This window comes from Nelusetta ayraudi, unplaced genomic scaffold (assembly GCF_046127955.1).
Source record: "Nelusetta ayraudi isolate G7.1 ecotype Tasmania unplaced genomic scaffold, CSIRO-AGI_Nayr_v1 ptg000017l, whole genome shotgun sequence".
Taxonomy (NCBI): domain Eukaryota; kingdom Metazoa; phylum Chordata; class Actinopteri; order Tetraodontiformes; family Monacanthidae; genus Nelusetta; species Nelusetta ayraudi.
The window spans coordinates 8012759-8032202 of record NW_027466067.1 but is presented as its reverse complement, the minus strand read 5'-3'; the positions used below and the strand labels follow the sequence as shown (position 1 = coordinate 8032202).

General features: G+C 45.6%; 1 protein-coding gene across 4 annotated transcripts in view; it reads left to right on the top strand.

The window, feature by feature from the left end:
* The window catches only part of ip6k1 (inositol hexakisphosphate kinase 1), a 27391-nt gene extending 7947 nt beyond the window's left edge, over positions 1–19444 (top strand). For 3 of the 4 annotated variants that reach the window (XM_076025196.1, XM_076025195.1, XM_076025197.1), the window contains exons 2-9: positions 4962–5213; positions 6866–7011; positions 7164–7290; positions 10834–11074; positions 11516–11697; positions 13120–13295; positions 13384–13617; positions 15724–19444. In XM_076025196.1, the coding sequence (XP_075881311.1) occupies positions 6895–7011; positions 7164–7290; positions 10834–11074; positions 11516–11697; positions 13120–13295; positions 13384–13617; positions 15724–16170 (1524 nt within the window). In that variant the 5' untranslated portion in view covers positions 4962–5213; positions 6866–6894 and the 3' untranslated portion in view covers positions 16171–19444. Of the gene's footprint in view, positions 1–278; positions 301–4961; positions 5214–6865; positions 7012–7163; positions 7291–10833; positions 11075–11515; positions 11698–13119; positions 13296–13383; positions 13618–15723 lie in introns of those variants that run through there. The other variant, XM_076025198.1, reaches the window with a different exon arrangement.

Below are 19444 nucleotides of genomic sequence, written 5' to 3'. Positions count from 1 at the left end.
TGATGATGTAAGATGTGCCCACGCAGATCCTCTGAGCTGATTGGCCGGGATGCTCAGGTCACGGGCCACACCTGGCGGGGCTGAGCGGCCGTCGCGGGGGGTGGGGGGGGTTGTTTGTTCCCGCGCTCCCAGCCGGGCGGACGGCGCCTGCTGGAAGGCGCAGAGCGAGAAGGATGTGCCCGTTCTGGTCGGACGAGATTTTCCCGGACGGTGGCCAGCAGGTCAAGGACAGAGAAAGAGTTTGGGATCTCGTTCGCTCTCTGTTATTTTTGCTCACCGGAGTTCCTTCACGCAGCGTCAGTAAGGATTTTCTGCTTCTCCACAACGCAGTTCATCAGCGTCTCATTTCCAATTTGTTTGTGACGGCCCAAGAAAGAGCAGGTAGACAATAGTTTGCTGGGGTATGTCCTTGGTCCCTGTCGCCCCATCACACGCAGGAAGCACACACACACACACACACACACACACACACACACACACACACACACACACACCTGTTGTCTGTGTGCCAGGAATTGCGCCAGCAACACATATAGAGCCTCCATCAGAGGTCAGATCTTCACCACCGACCACCAGCTGCTGTCTCGCTGTGGGAACGAACACCTTCGTCCAATCAAAACGGAGATAGCAGTCGGTTGAGGGTGAATTCCAAATTCCGGACGTGCACACGTTCATCATTGTTCGGCTGCGTGACAGTATAAGGCCATGGTTATTGGCAGTGTGCGAAATACCCGCCAATATTCGGGTTGTTGGGGGGGGGGTTTAGCATCCTCCTGATTGTCACTCAGTACCAATCCAGAATAGAATAGAATAGAATAGAATAGAATAGATGTACGTTATCGATCCCAAATTGGGAAACTACACTGTTGCAGCACTAAAAACAAAACAAAAAAAATAAACTATACAGTAATTACAGTAAATACAAGAAACATTCAAGTCAATCTACATACAAACAAACAAGAGTAGATGTGCAAAGATTTCCTTAAAATGCAGGAGGCCTATAATAATCTCACCATATTTCATGGATGCAAGTCTACATCACTACACAAACACACGCACACAAGTTCCAATTGGCCAAAAAAAAAAAAAAAAAAAGATCCATTTAACATAAAAGGTGGATGATACTTTGGAAATGTATTTGACTAGGTTCCTGTTTCTTAGACTTTACTGTGGGAATCTTCACAATGCAAATCCAGGAAAAAAAGAGTTAATGATAGCATCAATTTAACTGTTATTCACGGAACACTCAGCTGAGCGCTGCATTTCATAAAGTAAAAGATACTGTGTGTGTGTGTGTGTGTGTGTGTGTGTGTGTGTGTGTGTGTGTGTGTGTGTGTGTGTGTGTGTGTGTGTGTGTGTGTGAAGCTGTGCTCAAGGCCCAGATACAGAAGAAACACCAGTGTGTCTGTTTTGTTGACGTGAAGCCATTCTGGGCTCTGACCTCTCTCAGTGCCACTGTGACTGCTGGGATTATTTTTGATTAATTTGACCGCTAAGGGGGAAACTCAGCCAGTTGCGTTCAGTCAAAGTCAGTGGGATTGTGGTCGTACTCTGGGAACCATAAATCGGCGCTTTTAGGCCAAACTGTCCTTGAGTAATGGGAGACCGTCAAAGAGAAACTCTTCTGATTAGCTCACCAGAGACTTGATTTTTGTTTTTTGTTTTTTGTTTTTTTTGGCTTGTATGCGTCATCAATGGGAGCTTTGTCATTTTTATGTGTTGTAGATAAAATGCAGAAAGAAGAGCCTTTGTGTTGTAGATGGTGGCCGTGGTAAACTGTCTGTGTAGAGCCGTCCGCCAGGGGCTCAGGAACGTTCAAATGATTCGAGTCACTTTTAAAATGCTAAACCAGTGTTTCTCAACTGGTGGGTCGCGACCCACCAATTTGCGGCTTTGTGGGCAGTTTCAAAAAGAGACATTTCAAAATATATGTATCAATAAGGAAAATGTTGGGCATATCCGCAATCAGTCAGAAAGTTTGGAAACACCCTATGAATTGCCTTTTCTTTCATTCACATGACTGCTGACAAAGCATCAAAACTACGAATGAACACACGGAATTATGTAGGAATGAATAAAAGTGTAAAATAACTCAAACACATTTTATATTTAGATTCTTCAAAATAGCCACCTTTCATACAAAGCATATTCAGAGTTATTTTAACATGTTTTTCTTTGCTTAAAAAAGTGTAGAAAGTTGTAAAGATAAAAAAAAAAATTGCATGAGAAGGTGTCTCAAATCTTTTCATTGGTAGTGTATTTTGCAGGACACACAATTCAATTCAAAAATGTCAATAATTTATCTGCTAGACATGACGGAAAAGTGGCCTAGTGTTTTTATGAAGGTGGAATAAATTTGGGTCGCAACTTCATTATAAGGAAACAAAACATGGGGCCATGAGACTCCACCAGTTAAGACCACTGTGCCAAACGATCCTGTAAAACGCAATTGTCAAAAAAAAATAAAAATAAAAAATTTCACTTGGTTCATTCTGAACAGGACGTCTCCTGTCCCAGTTTAGCGTCTTCGTCTGTAAAATTTCAACCGTTAAGGATTCAGTACCATAACAGATGTGGCCTGATGTTTACTGTTTCTTGCTAAGATTAGAGTTCATTGCCCTTGGGAAAGCGGGTGCGTGCGTGCGTGTGCGCGCGTGCGTGCGTGGACACACACATGCTCGGGTTGTGATTTCAGCTGAACCATCGTGGTTGGGTGCGTGCAAAGTGCTCTAAGCCGTCGTGACCTCAGCCTGTAATGTGGGGCCCTGGTGCAAGATTATATATATATATATTTTTTAATACATGTGTTTAAAAGTGTCTCTTAGGATTATGACATGTTTTCAGTAAAGCCCTGTGTGTGTGTGTGTGTGTGTGTGTGTGTGTGTGCGCGCCAAACAATTCAAATTGAAATTAGTAATTAGGCTCTGTTGAACAGCGGGTTGGTTTCTACCCTCAGTGAGTTGGATCTGATGACTAATTAACTCGTCTTAATGACAAACAACAACCCTGTTTGTGCTGAAACAGAATAACATGCCTCTGTTTTTTTCCGTGCATGTTCACCCTCTTGCAGCGACAAAAAATATATAGTGACATCGATGACGGAACAGAACACGTCACTGCGGTTTACACGCCGGCCTTGAGTGCTGGCTTGAAAGTTGTCAGCAAATCAGAATAGTCGATCAGATTCTCTTCCTCATGCCTGAAGTGTCCGTTTTTCCTTCTTTTTTTTATCTCGATACCAAAGTGAGAAATTTGAAGTGTCTGCAGTGTTCACATTAGCCCAAGCAGACATTAAAATCAGGCAAAAATGGAAAGTGAATAATTGATTCCAGTGTGTGTTTCTCATCATGTAAAAGGTCTTTTTCTTTGGAAAATCCAAGTGCAAAGGTACAGCACAGTGCCCTCATGTGTCATGATGAATGATATTCTGACTGCTTAACATTTTCTACTCATTTTCTTTCTTTATTTTTTTTCAAAAATAGTTAACTGTCTTTTTCTTATTGCATTCGGAAGTGTGCTATGCAGATGAGTATCATCAGAACAAGTGACACATCAAATGAGAAGAGCCCACAGGATCCGCGTGAGGTCAACGTTATCGCCGCCTCTTATTTCGGCAGCCAACATTAGATTTCAGCCACCCGTCAAACCTCTCTTGGGCTTCTTTCTGTTGACGTCAGCCGTGTGAATAAGGCAAGAACAACTGAAATGAGAAATGTGCTTGTGTGTGTCCAAAGCGTTGCTGGAGAAGTCGTGTTTTCTCGCTAATGGCTATATTTAGAGTCCTGCATTGTGATGTTATCAGTGGTCTCGGTGGCTCGCTGCAGCCGTGACACTGAACAGACGACGCCTTTCAGAAAAGCTCCAGAGCAGGAAGTGACATGGATAGATGGCCCTCCAGTCCCGCTGCTTAAATCTGCCCTCTTATTTCTACCATCTGTTTTCATGATGGACGAGTCGGGTTTGCGATCGCGCCGATGGTGGAGACCATCGGACCGGCCGAACATCTTAACTTGTATTTGATCGGCTTCAGAATTAATCCGGACATTTGCGCGTTGATTTGCTGCTGCTGCTGCTGCTGCTGCTGCTTCCAGTCTCCTTGAGAGGTTCTGCGCATGGGTGTTTCTAAGTGAAGGCATCCGCTTCTATGAAGAGCATTAACAGACTCCAGTTTGAGCTCCTCCTCCACCGAACTGTTCTGTTGGTCTTTGAAAGAGGACTCTTTGGTTTGTAGGGTGTTTGGGTTGTAGAAGTGAAGTGTAAGTTAAAGATTTATTTATTTTTTTTCCCGCATAACCTCCTGAATACACATCTTTAATGAATGGACAAGTGATTAACTCCGGTGCGTTGTCGCTCTGTTATTTTAATAAAAGTTGTCTCCGGCAGGTTGAATGATTAACAAAACAGCAAACATGTTTTCTGGAAACGAACGTGAAGGCTTTGATGGAAAAAAAAAAAAAAAAGTCTTCCCCTGCACAAGGCCTTCAGCCGTTTGATGTGGTAATGGCAAAATATTTGGCCGTGTGCTCCATTGTTACCGTCGCCTGCCATTGTTTCAGATGCTAATAATTTCACTATTCAGGGCTTTAATATTATTTATACGCCCATTGTGCGTATGTGCGAGTGTGTGTGTGTGTGTGCGTGAATAGATCTTGCCAACACAATAGCTGCTCAGTGCAGCGGTCAGCTTGTACAATTCACGGTTGTCGTTTTTGGCTCCAAACCCGGTTGGATCGAAACGGAACCGATGCACTGAAACTCTCGGCTGTGACTTCGCCCGTTTGATCGATGTGTCTGTTTATTTCCTCCGTGCAAGCTGCCCTGCAGGCGACGCAAAGGTGGTGCGGCGTAGAGAGGAGGTGGCGGGCCTGAATCCGTGACTTCGACTCGCCCCGTGGTTGTGATTGATGTGAATGATTCAAGGTCTGACCGGTGTCATTTTACTCTCTCTCTCCCCTTGACAGGAAGCGGTGACCCTGCCTGACTGACAAGCTGCTTCACCTGCCCTCCGCGCGACGTGCCCGCCTCCCCGACCCTCCGCCCTGTCTGGGTCCCCGTGCGGCCGGCGGTGGATTGGAGCGCGCTGATCGAAGGCTTCGCGAGGTGGTTTTCCGGTCTGGCGCCGCCTCCCCCCGGGGCCGGCGTGCGCTCCCAGCAGCCCGTGGTGCCCTGTGCCCCCCCCTCCCCGTCACTGCACACCAGAGCCCATGCACAGGGTGAGACCCCCGACCAGCGGCGCACTACACAGAGAGTTTTGATCCAGCTCAAACCCTCGGATTAGAGTGGGTGAAAAAAAATGGGTAACACTTTATAATAAGTACACGCTATTAAGCATTAGTGAAGCATTAATAAATACTAAATGCATCATTTATAAATCATTTTTTTGTGTAGTAACACAGTTATAAATGTTTAACTCATCATTAATAAGAATGTTGGTTATGGATTGGTAAATACTGAATTCAGAATGTATAAATCATCTATAAATCACATAAATACTCATTGGTGTGTAGCCTATAAACACAGTTATAAATGTTTTACTCATTAATAATCTCATCTATAGCGTGTTTAATGGTTAGTGAATGTGTTAGTAGATGTTTTATAAAAACTCACATTTATTTTCCTATAGATTTTATAACTATGTTTATAAACTACATCCTAATGAGTATTCATCTCAGAAACATTTTTTATAAACAATGTTTTCAGTATTTATTAATGCTTAACGAATGCGTAATAGTGTACTTATTATGAAGCGTAACCAAAAAAAGTTTTTTATTTGATTAGTTAGCGTCCATTAAAGGTTAAGTGTGTAATATTTGGAGATTCTGAAGAAACGGCGACATCCTGCGCTTTGCAGCGCTCTTACACTCCCCCTCCTGAGCTTGCCAGAGAACTACGGTGGCCTGCGAACACAAACTTGGGTTAACTCCCTCACCGTCTTCTTCATTGGTTTATTTGAAGACGCAAGCAGTCGCCCTAAATACGTAACGCTCTGTCTGGTGGGCTGGATTGTCCACACCAGGCTTCCTTAGAAATATGGCGGTGAAAGATGGCAGCTAACTGGGAGCAAGACTCTTGCTATATGTGTATTCTCATAAATGCAGGTACTACCCGAAAAATTTGAATATTAAGTAAATGTGTTTTATATTGGCAATTTAACATAAAAGATGAAACCAACACATTTTATTGAGCCATTACACGCAAATTGACATCTCAAGCAGTTACTTGTTGTAACTTTGCTGATTAAGATTTTCAGCTTATTAAAACCACAAACTCAGAAAATTATTATAAAATTTGAGGGTTTTTTTTAAGCTGCAAGACCTGATCAGCAAAATCCAAAGAAGTAAAAACTTGAAATATATTGATTTGCATATTATTAGTTTATATAATATGTCAAATTCACCTTTTAAGTTGAATTGCAGAAATACAACAACCTTTTCAGGATATTGTAATTTTCTGGGTAGGAAAACCAAATGACTTCTATTGTACTGCTACTATACGGATTAATTAATGTATTTACGTGCAGTTAAGTTTTTATTACCAATATATAAATCATAATTCAAGCCAACTTTTGCACACTAGCACTTTAATAATCGATACAAACACATTATCTCAGGTGAATTTACCAGATTAGCTTCGACCAACTGCGCCACCCACACCATAGACTGTCGGCAGGCTCGGCTGTAAGAGCTTGCAGCGGGCGGCGCTTCCCCCGCTGCGATAAACTCGATTATTGCACAAGTGAATCCGCTGGCGTTGTCAATACAGGAACTCCTGTATCGCATCAGCGGCTGTGGAGCGATACTCAGCAGCGCAGCAACACAGAACCTCAGGGGGGCCGTTCTAGCAACCTTCTGTTTCTCCGCCGCAGGAGGAGGCACGGCGCGTCCGCCTGGAGCCATGTGCCTCCCTCACGCCAACAACATGGACAACAAGCTACAGGGGGTGGGGACAGGGGGCGGGGCTTCACTTCGACCACGAGCAGGAGGCGTGTCACTGGAGCCCTTCATACACCAGGTGGGGCACACGCAAAGTTTTTTTGTTTTTTCGTTTGTTTCGTTTTGATTTTGTACTGACGCCTTCAACGTGTGTGTGTGTGTGTGTGTGTGTGTGTGTGTGTGTGTGTGTGTGTGTGTGTGTGTGTGTGTGTGTGTGTGTCGTGCCTCAAGGTGGGGGGTCACACCAGCATGATGCGCTATGACGATCACACCGTGTGCAAGCCGCTGATCAGCAGAGAGCAGCGCTTCTACGAGTCTCTGCCGCCAGAGATGAAGGAGTTCACCCCCGAGTACAAAGGTCAGTCTTGACACGCGCGTTTCGCAAAGGCAGCCATTAATCAAGCCAAATTTTACACACTGGACCTTTAACAATAATATAGTTTGTGTCCTAAAACAGCACCAACACCAGATCCCTGCTGTGCACTTTTGCTGTTGAACTAAATAGGAGCCTCCTGATACTTACTTTTCCTGCTGCCTTTGTGTTTGAGTGCCTGCCATTAGTGTCTCAGTAATTACAAGGGCTTTTGTGATATATACCTGCAGTTACGAAATCACTGATGGAATATATATATATATATAAACAATAGAAGCTTTTAGCCACTCAACATAATGATGCATAGGTGCAGTGGCGATATCTCCCCAGTCGAGGTCTCTTGCCCACACTCGAAATAATCAAATTGCTTATCAGTTGATAATTTAACATATTCAGCAGGAGTCCAGTGCCACTGGAAATAAAAAAAAAAACAACATATGCAATCGTTGGGCATATATGAAATAAACAAATCTAGTTATGTCATCCAAATCAAACGCACAGAGTGAGAGCCAGCAAAGTAAAACAGCACAAGGCACTTGGTGCTTTCATTTTGAAATGTAGAATTTTCTCTCTGAAAGCGAGAGACATTGTTTTCCCTGAGACTGTTTGCAATACCTCTGAACATTCGTCTCCGTCAGGTGCGCAGACACGCCCGTGTTAATGATCTTCGATTGACTTTTGAGAGTTTGCTCTGTTGTGTTTGCCACCGCTTTGAATAACTTGAAGTCCTCGTTGTTTGGCCAAGAGATGAAAGAAAGTCTTAGACGACGGTTAGGCTGCTCTGCTCTTGATCAGCTGATGCCGTTCACTTGAATTGTGCTTCAGAATATGTTTCAACGAAGCATTGAAGTCTGTCGGCGTCTGCATGTGGTTCAAAGTGGCGGCTGAAAACATGGAAATATGAGTTTGCTTTTCCTGTTCTGCATCACATATCAGGGATGTTTGAATGTCTGGACGGCGATGTGACTCCTCGCAGGTGCCTGCTGCTATTTTTAGACTCACTCTGGTTTACTTTGTGAGAGCAGAGTCAATTCGCTGAGTGTGGAAATGAAATTAATCCAAACTGATAAGAATCCTGACCTACATGAGATAAAAAGGACTCTGTTACTGCTAAAAAGAAAAATGAACTTAATTGAAATTACCGGAATTACCACCAGAGGCTGAAAAGCGTGCTTTCTCCAATTTATTTATTTCTTGTTTGTTTTGATATAGCACCCTTCATTCATCTAGCCATTGTATTTTATTGCCGTTGCAAAAAAGTGAGTTAATCTTCAGTTAAAATCCAGTCCTAATCCCGACTGATGTTGGTTTTGTCCCAGTTTGGCCGCCTGCAAATTTCAGCCGGCCTGTTTTTCCCGTCGGTTCGCCCCACTGCTGAACTGGTTCCAGTGCCATGACAACAGTGGCCAGCCAGAAGTCTATATTTAGCGCTGGACCTTTGCCAGCGACCATTGTCCCGCTGATTAAATAACGGCAGACACAGAGAGACAGACAGCTGTCTGTGGATGACTTTCCCAACCTGACCAAGGTGACGTGATCCAGACACTGCTGCTCATAATCAAATTAAAGCGCAACCTCACTGTGGTGCGATTTTTATTTTTTCAAAGCGTCATAAAACAAATGTCCAGAGCTGCAGCTTGGATTTCCTGCCGTCAGTGACAAGGGACACCACTTCAGAATTTAATTTGACGCAGCAGACGGGGAGCTCCGGCTCACTTAGCCGGAAGAAGAGGCTCTGCTCTGTTATTAAAGCTAAAAGTGGAAGCCTGTAATGTAAATACGGCCCTGTCAGACATTCCCATCCCGGCATTACATCTCCTCAGAGTTACCTAATTCAATTTCTGGAATATTTCCTACGTCTCGAGATGGACGTGAAAAATGAGGGCGAAGGAGAGCAGCGTTAGAAGTTTGGGCGGCGTGCCAGCAGAGCGTCCGTCCAGACAGAGGAGCTTTCCAAAACTCCTCCTGTGAAGGATTTCTCTCATTTGGATGAGAGCAAGAACTTTTGGAAGCCAGGTGACGTCTGCTCAGTGTTCAGTCGCGCTGCTGCAGCAGGTTGATGATTTGTTTGGCTTAAGGAGTTCAAAACTATGCGGCTGGTTTATCGCGTTGTTTTTGCCGACGCGGATATTTGGGCGGCGACGTCATGGTATCCAGTATAACACACCGTGCTGTGTTTTATGAGTTCATGCATGAAATATTTACTCTTTGTACTGTTGCTGTTCGAATCAACCGTCGGACTCAACTCCACCTCTACCATTCATGTGTGATGCCTGTAAAAGTTCCTCCTCATCGCCTGCGATTTTTTATTTTTTTTTTTGTCGAGCGCTAATAAAAAGGTTTGCAGGCGCCGCAGTACGTTCGCGCAGTATAAAGTCAACTTTTGCCAAGACCCCCCAGAAGGTAGGAGAGCCGGTTACAGTATGCAGAACGTATACAACGTCTTCGGCCTCATTGTTAAAAAGCATCGAGGATTTACTTGGCGTGGGGTTTTTGGCAGACAGAGACGTGATATCGGAGGAGGAACGTAAGCAGAGCGCTGAGCGGCAGCACTGAAACACCAGTCAGCAACACACTGAGAGCGGGCTGGAGTAGAGTGGGGAACACCTCAGGACCAGTTGTTGAATTAAACACAGTACAAAACAAACAACACAAAAAAGTTGAATTTTACTTTTTAATATTTTACCTGATGAGAAAAACAAACGCAAAGCCCTTAAGAGTAGGGATGCAATTTGTTATTGACCTTATTGATCAATTAACGATTAATTGATAAGCAGCTATTTTTCCTGAGAACCTAAATTTCACAATGAAAAATGTGTAAGGAACACACAACCCTTAAATAATGTTGAGTGTCCAATGTGACCCATTTTGACATTAGAGAACAGTAAAAACACCTTAAACATTTATCATCTGACTTTAAGTTGACTTTTAATGGTTCAACTTTTTTCAAAGTTGTTTAAAAGTAACTTGTTCTAGGAATATTATGACCATCACAGTATCTGCAGGTGAATTGCTCTTACCTGCCACTACACTGCTATGATGATATCAACTACCCGTATAAAAATTGTTCAATTAATTACGACTAATTTAATTGAATCGATTAAATTCTTAATCGACAATTAATCGATAATCGATTAATTGTTAACATCTCTACTTACAAGGCATTGGTTGCTCCCTGACCCACCTACAATACTGGAGTGGATAAACATTGCAAAGGACATTGACCGAATGGAAAAGATTACCTTCTCCCTGCACCTTCAGAAACTTTTACGAAACAATGGACTAAGTGGATTGGATATGTTGGTACCCTATCAACGGATGATTTGGTTAAAGGTTACCGTATAAGGACTGTATAATGTCTGAAAGCAAACACCGCATTTTAATATTTGAGTGTCCTCTCTAAATAAAACATGTAAAAAAGAGAAAATAACAAATGTAATTTTGAAATGTTTTTCCATGAATTGATGATGAACACAAGCTTGAAATCCTGACTTCTAACGGTTGCGTGTATGTGTGCGTGTATATTAGGCGTGGTGCTGGTGTGCTTTGAGGGCGACTTGGACGGCTACATCAACCTGGTGGCCTACCCCTACGTGGAGAGCAGCATGGAGGGCGGGATGGCGGAGCACGAGGAGCGCGACCCCGCCGAGAGGGAGCAGCCCAGGAGGAAGCACTCCCGGCGGAGCCTCCACCGCTCCTCGTCCTCCTCCGACCACAAGGAGGAGAGATCTGACAAGAGGGAGGCGCACGACGCCGACGCCTCTGACAAGTAAGACGGCTGTGCAGGGGGTGAATCTACAGTGGGAAACAGTCCCAAGCCTGCATTTAAGACCCAGCGTGTTAAATTCAAAATTACCTTTTGTCTGTTTGTTTGTATTTAGTGTCAGCATTGGAGACGCAGCAAAATTAGGTCAGAAATGGTCTGAACAGACTCTCAAAGTGGTACAGAAAGTTTTAATATGTGAGGGACGACCATACGGGCCAGTAGCTGGCCAGAGCTAAAAACAAACAAACAAACAAACAAAAAAAAACAAAGACTTCCCAAGACAGTTTGGCTGCGAGTTAATAAGGCAATTAAACTTTGAACCAAATAACTGGCAAACTACAACAGAGGCCTTAAGTTCTGTCCTATCCAGACCAGCTCGGCTGAGGGTGACCGCGAGGTGGCTTCTGCCCACTGAAGCTCCTTTTTGTTTCTCTCCTCCTGCAGCCTCGCAGAGCTGAAGAGTCCCAGACTTGACCAAAAGATCCACTCGGACGTTCCCTTCCAGATGCTGGACTGGAACAGCGGCCTGAGTTCCGAGAAGATCAGTTACAACCCCTGGAGCCTCCGCTGCCACAAGCAGCAGCTCAGCCGCATGCGCTCCGAATCCAAGGACCGCAAGCTCTTCAGTATCCTTCCTCAAACAGCCACCGGCACCCCACAAAGCCCCACACTATTTATCTCTTTATTGAAATGACTCTTTAAACACTGGAAAAATTGATGAAATACAGCTGTTATATGACCCAATAACTATTAACTATTAATATAATTTCGGGCCGAATCAAAACGCTTAACGGGCCACACATGGCCCCCGGGCCATAGTTTGCCCATTCCTGATCTAGTCAATACTTGATGATGGTGCACATCCACAGCCGTGAGGATTTTTACGGTACTGTAGGAAATAACTGGGCGAGTGATGCGCGCGTGCACATCAAAAACGAACTCCACCGCTGATTGTTGTGTTGTGATGAAAGAGAGCCGCTGCAGTTTTGAGGTGGCGCGATGGGGACGTCTGGAGTTGTCGGGGTCAGAGGTCACGTTTTGATCTTCAATTTCAGAAAGAGCAGACTGCAGCTGCCTGGAAAATCACACTGACACACACACACGCACACACTCTCCAACACGGAGTGCATCTGGTTTTCTTCAAGGCAGATTGAACAGAGTGGATCATTGATCTGCTTTCAGGCGATGGGGGATTTTTCAAAGCTTTAATGCTGTTTTTTTTCCTTTCTGTGGACTTTTTTTTCCCGGTTTGTTTTGCCATTTTTCAGTCCGATAGCTCAGAAGATAGCAGACGGAGCGAGGGCTGGTTCGGGGTTGGAAAGTCCATGTCATGTTGTTAAATAGGAATACAGTGTTTTCATGATGGAGGAGGTGGAAAATCTGCCTGGGTTATTCAACAGTGGGGAACTTTGAACACAAGGTGTCTTCATTTCAAAGTGTTTTATTGCTCAACTTGTCAAATAATGCATGTTGGCTTCGCCGATTTGGTTTCTTATGCTGATGCTCTTAAAGGTAAAGACTTGAGTTCGAACGTCAGCTGTTGCGTTGCTGTTCATGCATTACAGGACTGCAACTTATAGTGAAATTATGTGACATACGTCTTCAATTAGTGGGTTTAATTGCTGTTAAACAGAACATTAAAATTTTGCATTTTCAATGACAAAATGCACAAAAATGACATCCTTTTTTCATTCAGTGCTCTAGTGCAGCGTTTCTCAACTGGTGGCTCGCAGCCCAAAAGTGGGTCGCGGAGCTGTTTCGATTGGGTTGCAGCTTCGTGGAGCAGGCCACACAATTCAATTCAATAATTTCAATAATTTCTTCACTAGACATGGTACAAAGTGGCCTTGTGGTTTTATCTTTTGTGGAATAAATTTTGGTCGTACCCTTCATTATGAGGAGCAAAAAATGTGGGTTCTGAGCCTCCACCGGTTCAGAACTACCGATTGAGTCTAGCAGGTAGCAGCCGTTCACGAAACGCTACGTAGATCTTCAGAAAACCTCACAATCGTCCCGAGTTGCCTCCTTAACCGCAGCGCGCCACCCAGAGTTCCTGCTGCTGGAGAACGTGGTCCACCACTTCTCCTACCCCTGCATCCTGGACCTGAAGATGGGCACCCGGCAGCACGGCGACGACGCCTCGGAGGAGAAGGCGGCCAGGCAGATGAAGAAATGTGAACAGAGCACTTCGGCCACGCTGGGAGTCAGAGTGTGCGGCATGCAGGTGCGTCACACGTCCGCCTCCCGTCGCGCGCATCCGCCATCGAAACGCCTTCTCACCGCGCTGCCTCCTCCCCCTCTTCCTCCCTCAGGTGTACCAGCTGAACACGGGTCACTACCTCTGCAGGAACAAGTACTACGGCCGCGGCCTGTCGATCGACGGCTTCCGCCAGGCGCTCTACCAGTACCTGCACAACGGGAAGGCTCTGAGGCGGGACCTCTTCGAGCCGGTGCTCAACAAGCTGCGCAGCCTGAAGGCCGTGCTGGAGAGGCAGGCGTCCTACCGCTTCTACTCGTCCTCGCTGCTCATCATCTATGAGGGACAGGTGAGAGAGAGTGAGAGGGAGAGAGAGAGAATGAGAAGCTGCGTTTCCATTGCAGTTTTTCGCAAAATAAAAGCGATATTTCTAAAGATTTCGACAAAGTATGTTTTCGTCGAATGGTGGGAAAGCGCGTAAGCCGTAACTGTCGTAAAATCTTCCAGGACGAGGTTGTCCATTTGCTTTTTCCGTTTGTTTGCTGTCAAGAGCGACTGTTATATTTTTCTCTTTGATTACTTGTAAAAAAAAAAATATATATTCCTTCGTCCAAACACAACGCGCCATTTTCACTTGAAGTGAACTGGTCACGTGACCCCCGTACGTCACATCCGCTGACGTGCAAATGCAAACAAAGTGTTTCCATGACACTCTTGCGATAAACCTCCAATATCGATACGTCTGAAAAACCACCTCACCAGAGCGTCAAACCCTTTTTTATAGGTTTTCCCAAAGTTAGGCGTTTCCGTGACCCGTTTTTTTATTGCTATATTTAGGTTTTGCGCAGTTCCAGGGGTAATGGAAACGCAGCCAGAGAGAGTTAGAGAGAGACTCTGCTGATCAGGTGACGCCGCTCGGACTCCTGCTTTGCGTTTGGTCGGTTTGGTTTTTACCTCCCGCGTCAGACTCGGCGGGCGATAAATAAATAAACTCTGTTTGGAATTTGTGCTTTGCGGTACATTGAACCCAGATGTGTGCGTTTTGCAGGAACACGTTGTTTTCTGCGCTGAGACAACATGTCCGAAATCACCCACTCGTTCACTGCTCCCTGTATTGGGAGCTCTACGGAGCCAGAAATATTGTGCAATAGCCAAACTAAAAAAAACAAGATACTTTCGGACACCACTCTTGGTTGCGTGTATAAGGTGGTATGTATTTAGGTTGTAATAAATAGTTAGAGTTAAAATTAAATATGTACATTGATTTACACGTTCCTCTCGCCTTTTCTACCTTTGGGTTCAGCGTGAGCGCAATGCATGATGGGAATTGTTGCCGGGTTAGCGACTCTACTTTTAACGATGCCTCGTGGGATACTCTCTGTCGTCCAGGTCATCCTAGTTCAGGCATGGCAAGCTTTTTACTCCGGCCCGCCGAACTTGAGGAAATTATATAAATAGTCAGTGTTTTAAAAGTCATTTCAATGAAGAGATAAATACAGTCCCCTTTTAGAACCCGTTGTGACCCCACCAGTCAAAAAGTTTGCCCACTCCTGACTTTGTTTTTAGAGAAAACCAGTCTAGTTGCCTCAACTATACACTCATTCATTCATTCCTCTTCCATACCCGCTTATTCCTATTCAGGGTCACGGGGGTCTGCTGGAGCCTATCCCAGCTGTCTTAGGGCGAAGGCAGGGGACACCCTGGACAAGTCGCCAGTTCATCGCAGGGCCACATAGAAACAAACAACCATTCACACACACATGCACACCTACGGACAATTTAGAGTGTTCAATTGACCTCACATGCATGTTTTTGGAGTGTGGGAGGAAGCCGGAGAACTCGTAGAGATCCCACGCAGACACAGGGAGAACATGTAAACTCCACACAGAAAGGTCCCAGGCCCGGAATCGAACCCACGACTTTCTTGCTGTGAGCCGGCAGCGCTAACCACTGCGCCACCGTGTCGCCCCTCAACTATACAGTATATACTATATTCTGACTATATATTGTATAGTGCATTGACTGTGTACACTACCAGTCAAACGTTTGGACAAACCTGTTTCTTCTTTATCCCTACTGCTCTCTGCACTGTAGAAACCCACTGAAGACATCAAATGTATTACCAAGATATGTGGATTAATGTGGCAAAAGAAAACATTTTAAATACCTAAATATGTTATGTTATGTATAATTTATATGCAGGGTGGCTATTCTAAATCATCTAAAATATAAATCTGGTTTGACTTATTTCACACTTTTTTGTTTAATACCTGAATGACAACCTACAGTGTAAATAGTCACGAAAATGAAAGTAAACCCATTACATCAGATGCATGTGTCCAATTCTTTTGACTGGTCGTATAGTGAATACCGATGTTCCCCTCTATTGTGCGTAGGGGGCAGTCGTGTGTGAACAGGCTTTCTGATTTGTCCTTTTCATTTTGTTGCCCTGCAGGAACCTGAGGGCCCTCCAGTCCTCAGCTCAGGGCAGAACGCAGCCATACCGCAGAACAGCCCCGCGGCCCCCCCGGACCCCCGCCGCGGCGCCCCCTGCCAAACGGGCCCCACCCAGGAGCCGCCGTCCTCTCAGGGATGCGGACCGGGCCCGGGCCCGACCCCGCGCCCTCCCTTCCCTCAGGCCCCGCCCACAAAGCCAGACTGCCACTCCCTGACGCCGCCCGCCGCCGTCGCCCCTCCTCCTCCCGGCCCCGCCTCCTTCCCCGCCCCGCAGCCGCAGCGCGTCCCGCTGGTCGACGTGCGCATGATCGACTTCGCCCACTCCACCTTCAAGGGTTTCCGCGGCGACACGGCCGTGCACGACGGGCCCGACCGGGGCTACGTTTTCGGACTGGAAAGCCTGGTCCAGATCCTAGAGAGCCTCCGGGACGACAACCTGCCGTAGCTGAAACACACACACACACACACACACACACACACGCACACACACGCACACATGTTCACACACACTCACACACAAAACACATGAAAACACGAGTGCGCGCCAAAAAAAACCACACACACACACGGGCCGGCACACACTCACAAAACTGTTTGGCTGCGAGTCGCAGGACAGGGTTCCTTTTGGACATCATCACCGTGGCAACGCGGCTGTTTTTCAGTCGCGGCGTCAGGCGACGGACAGGAAGTCGGACGAGCGAAGCCGCGACGGCTGCAAAAATTCACGTCGGGCAAAAGTTCAGAGGAAGCGGAAAAGCTGCGAACCAGTTTGGGAAACTCGCTGTCGAGAGAAAACGCTTCAAAAGTACCACATTCTTTTTATTTTTGTTCCTTTTTTTTTTCACCCGAAAATCTCACCAAGCATGTGATTAGCAGATCCTTCCTTCAGTTGGACATTTTGGGCTTTGTGTGTGTGTGTGTGTGTGTGTGTGTGTGTGTGTGTGTGTGTGTGTGTGTGTGTGTGTGTGTGTGTGTGTGTGTGTGTGTGTGTGTGTGTGTGTGTGTGTGTGTGTAAAACGATGTCAGGACCCTCTGAAAAAGTCCTTGTTAAAAGAAAGTAAAAACACACTGGTCCTCGCTAACGTGATAAACAGGAACACTCGGAAGCAAGCGCGCGCGCGCGCGCGCACACACACACACACACACACACACACACACACACACACACACACACACACACACACACACACACACACGCCGTCTGTCGAGCTGTTTGACAGCACAACGTGACGAACCTCAGTTTTTAAAAATCCCCTTCGCCGCTTCCTCCCCTGATTTTTTCTTTTTTCTTTTACTCTGCAAACACCAAAACCACTCTGCAAAAGTACCGAGCACCTCCTGAAGCAATAGGCGGCGACGGAGGAGGACGAGAGCCGTCGCTCCTCCGGAGCCGTGTCGCCCGCAAAGGGGAAGAAAAAAAAAAAAAAAACCCGTGCGACGACGAGACATTGAAGAAGCGGGCTTTGAGTTAGAGAACGTCTAGAAGGTCTTCTCCAAAACCACCCGTCCGTCCGTCCGTCCGTCCGTCCGTCTGTTCCCAGGCGGAGATCCCGGTGTCAGAGATGTCTAGCGCTAGTCGTCCTGTAGAATCACCCTCCTTGTCGTCGTCGTCATCGTCGTGTGATATCACAAATCCCCAAAGTGTCACTTACCCGTCCCCCCACCCCCTCCCCCAACCCCCCCCACCCCGAATCCGGTCTGGAGATACTTTTTGTCGCGCCGACAAATCCCATGAAAACAAGCCCAAACCAACAATGAGCCTTTGAGGTTCCAGGGTCGACACCTTCAATATTTCCTCACGCACCTCCTCCCCCTCCGCCCCGGGGCCATCGAGCGACCCCATTGCTGAAAACAATCAAGAATATTTGCACTATTCACCCCAGGTTGCCAATTGAGGAATTGTGCAAGTGGCGTGATACTAACGGACAAATTTGGGTTTTCAATTTTCAAATTCCCATTTTACGCAAGTGAAAAGCTGAGAGACGCCACCCCCCGCCCCCCTGGCCCCTTGCGATCTCTCTGACCGTCCCCACCAGTGAACCTTCACCCGAGTTAGAGTAGGGCAGATTTCACGACGTCGTGTTGAAGTGCACATTTCTTTTTTCTTTTTTTTTTTTTTTTAAATGACTTTTTTTGTGTGACTGTAGTTTTTGTCAACTGTTTTTGTAGCCATTTTTGAATAAAAGTCACCGTGGCCACCGGAGGCCGCTGAAGAGACGTCTTGAAGCCGGATTTGAAGTCATTGTTGGTTTGAGGCTGAACCCAAAAGTGCAGTGCGATCTGTCATCGCATCCACAATGAAAGCGTCCCTGCTGATTGGCTAAAGACTGAAGGCTAACATTAGCCACCTTGAACCACCTTGAACCCTCACCTGGTTATATTCCACCGCAAGTCAGTTTTGATTTCCTTTTAGTTCAAGGTATGTTTTCAGTCGGTGTGATGACAGATGGCGACGGTGAAGTCTGGCTTCTGCTTTGTCAGTCCTTTCATGGGATTTGTGCAGAATACAAAAATATACCGAGCCTTTTATTCTTTAAGTTGGGGCCAGGGTGACCTGGTCGAATAAGAATATTTATTTAGAAGAATATTTTCTTACATATATTCTATATATAAATATATATAAACATCTCTATATATCTTTGTGATGAAATCACACAAAAAATAATCACTTTTCATCGTTATTGTGTTTCCCCACTGCTGGTCCAAAAACACAATTTTTATCTTTTTTTTTTTTTTTTTTCTTCCCCCCCACCCTCCCTTCCTTCTAACAATGATCATCCTGAAACACCCAAAGACATGAAGCGCTGTTTAATTCCTCTGGGTGTCGTTTAAAAAGCCGCTTCCAGAGCGAAGAGCAGCCGTCCGGTCAGAGGAGCAGAGCGGCGCCACTGTTTATCTTATCTGATTGGTCCTGATGAGAAGCAGCGAGCCAATCACGTTTGTCCGTTAATGCTTACGTCAAAGTGTTCAGAGGTGGGTTGCGACGCAGCACTGCCTCCTGCTGGAGAGAAATCTAAAAAAAAAACCAATAATAATACAAGAAAAGAAGTGAGTTACAGGATCTGGAGTACACAGAGTGCGTCAATGAGTATTTTATTTTATTTTGTTTATCAAGGTGATAATTTATTTTTTTTTATCGTACCTTTGTCTGTATGTGTGGGTACACGTGTTGTCTTTTCCAGGTCTCCTCCTCCCTTTATAAAAGTGTAAACTAATGAGAGTCATGAGTTTTAAAAGGGAATATTTACAGTATTATGTGAGTTGCCGAGACTTGAACTGAACTCACTCTCGCCCGCCGCTAAATTGTTTCTCAGGTGGGAAGGTCAGCCGAGCCCGTGGCTCCGTCTTTTAAGGGTTTTTTGTTTTCTTTTCTTTTCTCCACGACGTCGTACTTAAGGACTTTAGTTGAAGAGGTGCATGCACGTCAACATCCATCCATCCATCCATCCATCCATCCTCCCGTTTGGGTCAGTAAACGCCTCACCATTGAGCTTTTCTTGTCACGGTTGGTCACGGTAGCCACCCAACACGCCATGGTCCACGTGTCCCCACCCCAGCCCACCCCACCCGCCCACCCACCCAGATCATGATGTGTCATCATGAATATTAGCCTCCGTGATGGATCAGTTATTTAGCAGCGTTTTCTGTATCTGCCATTCTCTTGACTGTTGTTAGAACAGTGGACATAAGTGAGATTAAATCTTTGCAGAAGCTTTTTT